The following is a 9,026-nucleotide window of genomic DNA, read 5'->3' as shown; positions in this document are numbered from 1 at the left end:
AGGGAGCCCAACGTGTAAATGTAGAAGGAAAGAAAAAAAAAAGAAAAAGTTGTCACATGACCCGCATGGACAGCGTGCCGCAGTGACTCCACCCCATTCCGGAAGTGTGCGACGTGCGTTTGATTCATTGCCCGGGACTGCGCGGTCTGCGGGGTCCAAGCAAAGGCCCCCCGCCCCCCTCCCCTCACGGCTCCATTCCTCTTCTTAACTTGGCTTTTTTTAATTTTTATTTTGCGCTGCTGGCACGGATGCCCCGGCGCGCTATTTTCGTCCCACGTCACACCCGTGTCGTGAACGCAGCAGCGCGCCAGGCGGCCATTTCTGTGATGTCATCATATTGCCACGCTGGCACCGCACTGTCCGTGACATTTCGGGAAATCGCTGTCAAAGACGACCACTGCGCGGCGGGGGTGTGGGGGGGGGGTTATTTTGGAGTCATTGCACACGCGTCTAAAACCGTCGCTACGAAGCTCATCGGCCCGTAATGGTTTTAAGGTGGGACGTTGTTTCCCGTCCTCGCCGCCTGCCTTCCAAAAAAAAGAAAAAAAAAGTCCCGCGCTGCGGTCGGACGCGAGTTTATGACGCGAACATGGCCGCCGCCTTTTCCGATCGGGTGTCTTTGAAAGTGGCTCGACGTGAGACGGGCGGCCAACTCCGAGGAGGACGCCGTTCGCTTTGCCTCTCGCGGCGAGCGATCGGACCTCGCGGGAGCCCGAGTGATGACGTCACATTGTGACGTCGCCACCTCGGGACCGCGCGCGGATGTCGTCGAGCGGGCGAGCGCGGCTTCGCGTGACCGCGACTTGTGGTTTTTGCTTGCCGTTGTTGCTGCGGCGAGTCGTGCGGCTTTATTTGGCGCGGAACAAAATGTTTTTGTTTGTTTTTTTTGTGTCAAGGGTGTTTGTTGAGTTTGTTTGCTTCGGTCCACTTTTTTTTCGTTGTGTACAGGTTTGATTGTGAGCAGTTTGTTGAGAATAAAGTCTGCAAGATTTCTACTTCGGTTTTTCATCTCGCAAACACGCCAATGTGGGGCTCTCGAGTTTGCGTGTGTGTCATTTGAAATTGTTTTTTCATTTTTTTTTTCATTTCATTCGTGTCTTGACACATTTTTATTGCTTTTTGGTTGAGCAAGGAAGAGAGAGAGAGAGGCTCATATGACACAATTTGGTTTGGGATTCAATGAGTTCACTCATAAGGCAAACTGAAAAAAAAATGGGCCGATCAAATTGCTTTCCGGCAATTTGATGGAAAAAAAAACAAGTGCGCCGGATTAATTTCCTGCGTGCGCGCGTAGGAGGAAAAGCCAATCAGCTGAGGTGATTTCTCTTCCTTCATTTCTGTTCTGTTGACTTTAGCCGCCGCTTCATTAGCGAGCAGCGATAAGCGCGAGCCCGGCGCTCGTTTAACATGCTGGGAAGTTCTTCAAAGCCGGAAAGAAGAAAAGGGGGAGGGTGGCCGTCAGGCGGTCGCCACGGCAACGTTGACCTTTGAACCTCCACCTGCACGACTTGCAAACGTGGTGAAACGTCCCCGAATATTCCCGAAGTCGTCTTCGGCCAATCAACTCGTCAACTTCAGTCACGGGGGGGCACGAGTGGACGCCAAGATGGCGGCTGGACATCATCATCACGATGTGCCCCCTCCTCCCCCTCCTCCTCCTGGGCAATCGGCCCCCATCGGGGACTTGCCCCCACACCCGGTACGACTCTCGCAGGTGCCACGCCCAGTGCGGGCCCCTGAATGGCCCTCGCCGTACTATTTTAAGGAGGGTGGGGGGGCGGGGCTACAATCACTCATAGGACGCGATGCAGACAGGAAGCCGAATGGAATGCGAGGACAACCCGGGCCGCGTTTGGCCCGCGGGCCATATCCCACCCGGCCCTTGCGGTCCCCTTCAAGTCACCCCGCCCCCCCACTCCCTGCAAGTTTTGCCTTCTGCGCACGCGTGCGGACGGTGGTCCAAGCAGAGCAGCGGGCAAGATCGAGAACTTGGCCCGCGGTGTTGCCAATTTAGCCGCGCTTTTGCTAGCGTTTTTCGCTAGCGCTTTCCGGCAATTTGATCAAAACAAAAACAAACAAAAAAAACAAGGCAATTGCGCAGGATTAATTTCCTGTGTGTGCGCTCGCGTAGGAGGAAAAGCCAATCAGCTGAGGTGATTTCTCTTACTTCATTTCTGTTCTGTTGACTTTAGCCGCCGCTTCATTAGCGAGCAGCGATAAGCGAGCCGGGCCATCACCTGCGAAACAAGACGAAAAGAGCCGAAACCTTCAGACGGCCATCCTCGCGACGAGGACTTCACATGGAACTCGAGTCCAAAAAAGTGATTCGTTGCGGTGGCCCCGACGAGTCTAAGCACGCTAATCCCATCACGACTGAGTTTGCGGCATCGGAATGAAGAATCCAGACGTTTTCATTGGAGGTACCAGCGCCCCCTGGCGTCGACCGAAAATGACATTGAAGTGCCCACGGGCACTCCGGCTAAGCTGTGACCCCCACGCAAAATTATTACGTGGCTTTCTGTATCGCTACTTAGGATGGGAAAATAACGTGTGTGTGTGTGTGTGTGTGTGTGTGTGTGTGAGGATGTGTGTGTGTGTGTGTGTGTGTGAGGAGTGTGTGCTTTGCCGGCGATGATGGGGAAAAAAACCACGTGCGTGAGGTACTTTGACCCATCGACTGCCCCCCCCCACCCCCCCGCCGATATAAATGGTGCTGCGGCGGGGCGCAGAGCAGTCGACGGGAAGTCGGGTTGCCGGGCAGCTGTCCAGCGGAGCCGAAGTCGGCTCCGAAGCGCCGATATGAGCGGCGGCCGGTTTGCGCGGCCGCGGTGAGCGTCCGAGAGCAGCGACCGCAGCGTCCGATGGCGGCAGAGTGGCAGAGCGGCAACGCGAGCGCGCGGTGGAACGCGTCGGCGGCGGCGGAGGACGCGCCGGCGGACGGCTTGACGGCGCTGCGCGTGCTGGTATCGGCGGTGTACTTGGTGATCTGCGCGGGGGGGCTGCTGGGAAACTTGCTGGTGCTGGCGCTCGTCAAGCCGCGCGGCCCCGGCGGCGCCGCCGCCGTCGACGTGTTCGTCGTCAACCTGGCCGTGACGGACCTCGGCTTCGCTCTGACGTTGCCCTTCTGGGCGGCGGAAAAGCTCCTGGACTTCAGCTGGCCCTTCGGTCACGCCATGTGCAAGGTGGTCTTGAGCGCCACGGTGATGAACATGTACTCCGGCGTTTTCTTCCTCACCGCCATGAGCGTCGCGCGTTACCGCTCCATGGCGCGGGCGCTGCCGCCGCGCCGCGGCCGGCGACGACGCGGCCGGTCGGCGGGCTGGGCGGCGGGCGCGCTGTGGGCGGGCGCCGCCTTGGCCGCGACCCCCGCCGCCATCTTCTCGACGGTGCGCCGCGTGGCCGGGGAACGTCTTTGCCTGCTGGGTTTCCCCGAAGGCGGCGCCTGGCTGGCGCTCTACCACGTGCAGAAGATCCTGCTGGGCTTTGTGCTGCCGCTGGGCGTGGTGTGCGCCTGCTACCTGCTGCTGCTGCGACTGCTGCGCGGGCGCGGCGCCGAGCGGCGGCGCCGACGCGCCCGCGTCACCCGCTCCGTCACCATCGCGGTGATGTCCTTCTTCCTGTGCTGGATGCCCAACCAGGCCGTGACTTTGTGGGGCGTCCTGGTCAAGTTGAACCTGCTCCAGTGGGACGGCGCCTACTACGCGGCGCACACGTACGCGCACCCCCTCAGCGTGTGCCTGGCCCACGCCAACAGCTGCCTCAACCCGCTGCTCTACTGCCTGCTGCGCCGCGATTTCCGAAGCCGCCTCAAGCGGCTGTGGAAGACGGCGCGGCTGGCCGCGGGACGCCACGCGCGCCCCGGCGGGATTCCGCTCGCCGACGCGGAGAACAGCAAAGACCGCCGAGAGCCGCCGAGAGCCGAACTCGATTGAGCCGAGGCGCGCGTCGAGGCGCCTCCGCTTCCTAGTTGGGCCGATTCAGACTTGGGCCACCAGATGGCGCCAGTGAACGTCACAACATCAGTTCGTGAGCTCCCGTTTTTCTCACAGCTTTTTGTGCCGCTATTTCCGACGGAGAGCCTGACGATGTCCACTGAATTCAAGCTTGAAATCATGAAAACACGAGCCCGGTGCGCGTGCGGGCAACTTGGCGAGAGGCAGAAACGTCGTACTTTGAGCATACGTGCTGTCCTGAAGGCCAAGGTCTTCTTCAGTGGCTGCAGTGCTTGCCACGAGCCTCCGAATGTTTTGAAGTGCATTACGAAAACCGTGACCCAAGTTTAAAATTCTGCTTTCAACGGAGGTGAAACCCTTTAAAAAAATAAATCTTAACCGTAGTTGAAAACGTTACTTTGTACTGCCAGCCCTTTGAAACCCTTCTTTGAACTCGGTTGTTCGTGGTTGGGTTCTGAGATTTGCTTTGTTTGTTGTGTTAGTCTAGTTGTCTCCAAAAATTCTAACTTGGTCACACTAATATTTGTGCGCACTGACCAACTTGAGATCGAATAGACTTGAGGACCGGGACGATTTAGCCAAATTATGTTTAGCATCCCCGAGGCTGGGAGCATATAATGTCCTGTATTTAACAGTTGCCCGAAGATGGCCATTTTCTTATAGTCCTATATTCTTTGACATGCACAAAACTTGGACGATCGAGAGTTAAAAGTTAATAATATAATATAATTAACTGAAACTGAAGAGGAGGTCATTCCTTATATCTCAATCCATTTATCGATCTAGATATTTATCTCTGGACAAAATGAAAAAAAAACAAGGTAAAACGTGGAGGAATGTTGTGCAAAGAAAGTTCCAGCCGGACGTATTTTCAGGTCGGACTTGACTTCCGGTAAGGTACTGTCCAGCCCGAAGTGAAAATGCCGCTCGGGCTTGATTTTAACGACATTTGAAACGTTTTACACTTTTTAATGTAGCACAACAATAACAGCGCGCGTTTCATCAGACGACCGGGAAGGAGAAGCTGCGATTGTTTGCCTTTTAAAAGTGGCATTTGCGGAGCTGAGCGGCTCCCTCCGTCGGGAGCTAGCATCCGGGTTAGCCCGAAACCGTCGGCCGAGCGCCGCGGGGTGACGGAAGTGTCCTCCTCCGGCCGCTTTCTCCTCGCTCGGACGCTCAGCGCCACGGAGACGCCCGGCAGCTTTTCATGCGGGCGCGGGAGTTCTTTCGGACATTTTGATGGGAGGCGGCTGGCCGCCGCCGGGTGGACGTCGCGGGCAGCACTTGCTCGCGAGGCCGGCGCGGAGGCGGCGTCGGCGGCCGCGGACACTGCGACGTTCCGGGCCCGTATGGAGTCTCTGGCCGGCTACGTGCACAAGGCGGCCGCCGAGGGTCGCGTCCTCACGCTGGCCGCGCTGCTGCTTAACCACAGCGAGGCCGAGACGCGCTTTCTGCTGGCCTTCGTCAGCCAGCAGGCGGGCCAGAGGTCAACGCCTCTCATCATCGCCGCCCGCAACGGACACGACAAGGTGGTCCGCCTGCTGCTCGAGCACTACCGCGTGGACACCGAGCAGACCGGCACCACGCGCTTCGACGGGTACGTTAACCTTACGAGCCGTTCACGTTCTCCATCCGATTTGAGGCTCTGGTCACTAGTTAATGTCTGGGCGGGTACAGACGTACAATATGTGGTGTAATTGTGTACAGCATGACGAGAGAGTCGCGGGGCGACTACGTCATGAGTGTGCGCCGAGAGCGGGAGACGAGAGAGTGATTAGAGAGAGAATAGACGCGAGAGTCGCGGGGCGACTACGTCATGAGTGTGCGCCGAGAGCGGGAGATTAGAGAGAGAATAGACGCGAGAGTCGCGGGGCGACTACGTCATGAGTGTGCGCCGAGAGCGGGAGAGGAGAGAGTGATTAGAGAGAGAATAGACGCGAGAGTCGCGGGGCGATACGTCATGAGTGTGCGCCGAGAGCGGGAGACGAGAGAGTGATTAGAGAGAGAATAGACGCGAGAGTCGCGGGGCGACTACGTCATGAGTGTGCGCCGAGAGCGGGAGACGAGAGAGTGATTAGAGAGAGAATAGACTCTTCGGGAAAGCTGAATAAAGTTACCCACGTTAACACGACAGCTGGACTCACGTGTGCCTGACTTGATAACACGACACAATAGACGGGTTGCGAGTACGGATTGGATCCAACTTTATTGTCAAATGTGCTAACGTACAGCACAGAGAAGAGAAGAACAATCATCCGCTCTCGCACCTCGGGACAATTTCGAGCGTTCCGTTCACCTGCCGCGTATGTTTTTTGGGATGTGGGAGAAATACCCGGAGAAAAGCCACGCAGTGAAATCTGTTGAGGCGTGCGAAGCTTGGAAGGGGCTCCCGTTTGCCGTCCGCTTGACCGGCGTTGCCTGTGCCGCTCCCGCAGCTACGTGATCGACGGGGCGACGGCGCTGTGGTGCGCGGCGGGCGGCGGCCACTTCGAGGTGGTGCGCCTGCTGGTGGCTCACGGCGCCAACGTCAACCACACCACCGTCACCAACTCCACGCCGCTGCGGGCGGCCTGCTTCGACGGGCGTCTGGACATCGTGCGCTTCCTGGTGGAGCACGGCACCGACATGGCCATCACCAACAAGTATGACAACACCTGCCTGATGATCGCCGCCTACAAAGGCCACAGCGAGGTGGTGCGCTTCCTGCTGGAGCGCGGCGCCGACCCCGACGCCAGGGCCCGCTGCGGCGCCACCGCCCTGCACTTCGCCGCCGACGCCGGCCACCTGGCCGTGGTGGCCGAGCTGGTGCGGCGGCGCGCCGTCATGGCGGCCAACGGCCACGGCATGACGCCGCTGAAGGTGGCGGCGGAGAGCTGCAAGGAGGACGTGGTGGAGCTGCTGCTGGCGCACGGCGACTGCGAGCCGGCGCGCCGCGTGGAGGCGCTGGAGCTGCTGGGCGCCTCCTTCGCCAACGACCGCGAGAACTACGACCTCGGCAAGACGTACCGCTACCTGCGCGCCGCCATGGACGAGCGCCGGCGCCACGCCGCCGTCATGCCGGCCAAGGAGGCGCCGGCGCCGCCGCCCGTCGAGGCGTACGGCGGCCGGCCCGAGTGCCGCACGCCGGCCGAGCTGGAGGCCATCCGGGGCGACCGCGACGCCCTGCACATGGAGGGCCTGATGATCCGCGAGCGCATCCTGGGCCCGGACAGCGCCGACGTGTCGCACCCCATCATCTACCGCGGCGCCGTCTACGCCGACAACATGGACTTTGAGCGCTGCATCAAGCTGTGGCTGCACGCGCTGCGCCTGCGCCAGCGGGGCCAGCGCAACACGCACAAGGACCTGCTGCGCTTTGCGCAAGTCTTCTCGCAGATGCTGCACCTGAAGGAGCGACTGAGCGCCGACGCGGTTTGTCTTTCGCCGCTCCTGAACTTGTTTTTTTTTTTTTTTAAATTTAAAATCTTATTTTGGCCCCGCCCATTTTTTCCAGGTGGAGCAGGTGCTGGGCTGCAGCGCGCTGGAGATGAGCCGCAGCATGGCGCGCGCCCGCTCGGCGCCCGAGGGCGAGCTGACTCAGGCGGCCGACAACTACGAGTCCAACGTCTTCACCTTCCTCTACCTGGCCTGCATCGCCACCAAGACGCCGTGCGCGGACGAGCGGGAACGCGCCCGCATCAACAAGCACGTGTACGACGTGGTCCGGCTGGACCCGCGAGCCCGCGGCGGCGCCACCCTCCTGCACCTGGCCATCAGCTCCAGCACGCCCGTCGATGACTTTCACACCAACGACGTGTGCGGATTCCCCAACGCGCAGGTTCGGGGTGGGGGGGGGGGGGGAACGTGCGCCGAGGCGTCCCGCGCGCCGATCCGCCGGCTCACCCCGTCCCTGTTCCAGGTGACCAAGCTCCTACTGGACTGCGGCGCCCGCGTGGACGCGGTGGACGGCGAAGGCAACACGCCGCTGCACGTGATCGTGCAGTACAACCGTCCCATCAGCGACTTCCTGACCCTGCACGCCATCATCATCAGCCTGGTGGAGGCGGGGGCGCACACGGACCGCGCCAACAAGCAGAAGAAGACGCCGCTGGACGAGAGCACCACCGGCGTGTCGGAGATCCTCCTCAAGACGCAGATGAAGATGAGCCTCAAGTGCCTGGCGGCGAGGGCCGTGCGACGCCACCGCCTCGCCTACCGCCACCAGATTCCCGCCAGCCTCGAGGAGTTTGTCGACTTCCACTGACCCCGGCTCGGCAAGTCCATTTGAATATTTTTTTGGGGGGGGGGGGAAGAACTCCTTACTGCACTGCGCGCTATGTACGAAATGAGCAAATGACGCGTTCTTTTTCCTATCAAATATTTTTGATGATCCCGATATATTGATCTCAGGTCACATCCCAAAATCGCTTGCGTCGTTCTCCACCTCCATATTTGTTCAACGTTTCAACGAGATTGCTTCTCGTCTTTGCCTCCAAATCAGCCCGTTCGTTTAAAATTCTTCAAATTTCAGTTTCTCTGCACAAAGCCAAAGTGGGAAAACCGTTTTAAAAAAAAATATTTTCTCAGTTACGGCTTGTAACAACGCCGCCCAAATGACACCATCTCAATATTCGTGCTCGATAGCGCCATCTATGAAATTCATTCAAATGAATTATTTTTTGTTATCATGATAATTAGAGTCGATGAGTAACACGGTGCTACTTAAAAAAAAAAGGATAATTACTAGTGAGTTATTATTTTATTTCGAACAAGCCTGCAAGCTACTCGTGTGATCCTTGGTGGGAGGGGGTGAGGAGGGGGGGGGGGCACCACGTTGGTGACCGCTGTGCTCAATACGGTCACCAACGTGCAGTTGTTTGCTTGCCGGCATCGTGCTTCACGCGCACCTGCGACGATGTTGGCGCAATGCTAAACAACACGCGGCCTTTGGTACGTTAGCTTTGTGCGGAAAACCAAACCGGGGGGGGGGGGGGCAATATGTGGCGGAAAAGGCGGTGCGGCTGTCGACGCCGAAGTGTGCTCTGCTCCTCCGGGTCGCCGTGTGACCTTCAGTGAAGCGATTGTTACCTCGGC

General features: G+C 58.8%; 2 protein-coding genes across 2 annotated transcripts; both read left to right on the top strand.

Annotated features, from left to right (window-relative positions):
- Positions 1–2,705: 2,705 nt before the first annotated feature.
- LOC127598421 (relaxin-3 receptor 1-like) lies at positions 2,706–4,705 on the top strand. The gene has a single exon (XM_052062262.1). The coding sequence runs from the start codon at positions 2,862–2,864 to the stop codon at positions 3,930–3,932; it is 1,071 nt and encodes a 356-aa protein (XP_051918222.1). The 5' UTR covers positions 2,706–2,861; the 3' UTR covers positions 3,933–4,705.
- Positions 4,706–4,930: 225 nt separating this feature from the next.
- Positions 4,931–8,668, top strand: fem1b (fem-1 homolog b). The gene is made up of 4 exons (XM_052062259.1): positions 4,931–5,550; positions 6,389–7,364; positions 7,447–7,770; positions 7,852–8,668. The coding sequence occupies exons 1-4, from the start codon at positions 5,303–5,305 to the stop codon at positions 8,194–8,196; spliced, it is 1,893 nt and encodes a 630-aa protein (XP_051918219.1). The 5' UTR covers positions 4,931–5,302; the 3' UTR covers positions 8,197–8,668.
- The last annotated feature ends 358 nt before the right edge of the window (positions 8,669–9,026 follow it).

This window comes from Hippocampus zosterae, chromosome 3, assembly GCF_025434085.1.
Source record: "Hippocampus zosterae strain Florida chromosome 3, ASM2543408v3, whole genome shotgun sequence".
Classification (NCBI taxonomy): Eukaryota; Metazoa; Chordata; class Actinopteri; order Syngnathiformes; family Syngnathidae; genus Hippocampus; species Hippocampus zosterae.
This window is presented reverse-complemented; position numbering and strand designations above follow the sequence as displayed.

Bases quoted from the DNA above. Each gene is read 5' to 3' on its own strand.
- LOC127598421 (XM_052062262.1), top strand. From the start codon at position 2,862: ATGGCGGCAGAGTGGCAGAGCGGCAACGCGAGCGCGCGGTGGAACGCG.
- fem1b (XM_052062259.1), top strand. From the start codon at position 5,303: ATGGAGTCTCTGGCCGGCTACGTGCACAAGGCGGCCGCCGAGGGTCGC. The intron at 5,551-6,388 runs GTACGTTAACCT...CCGCTCCCGCAG, and splicing joins GGCACCACGCGCTTCGACGG to CTACGTGATCGACGGGGCGA. The intron at 7,771-7,851 runs GTTCGGGGTGGG...TCCCTGTTCCAG, and splicing joins GCGGATTCCCCAACGCGCAG to GTGACCAAGCTCCTACTGGA.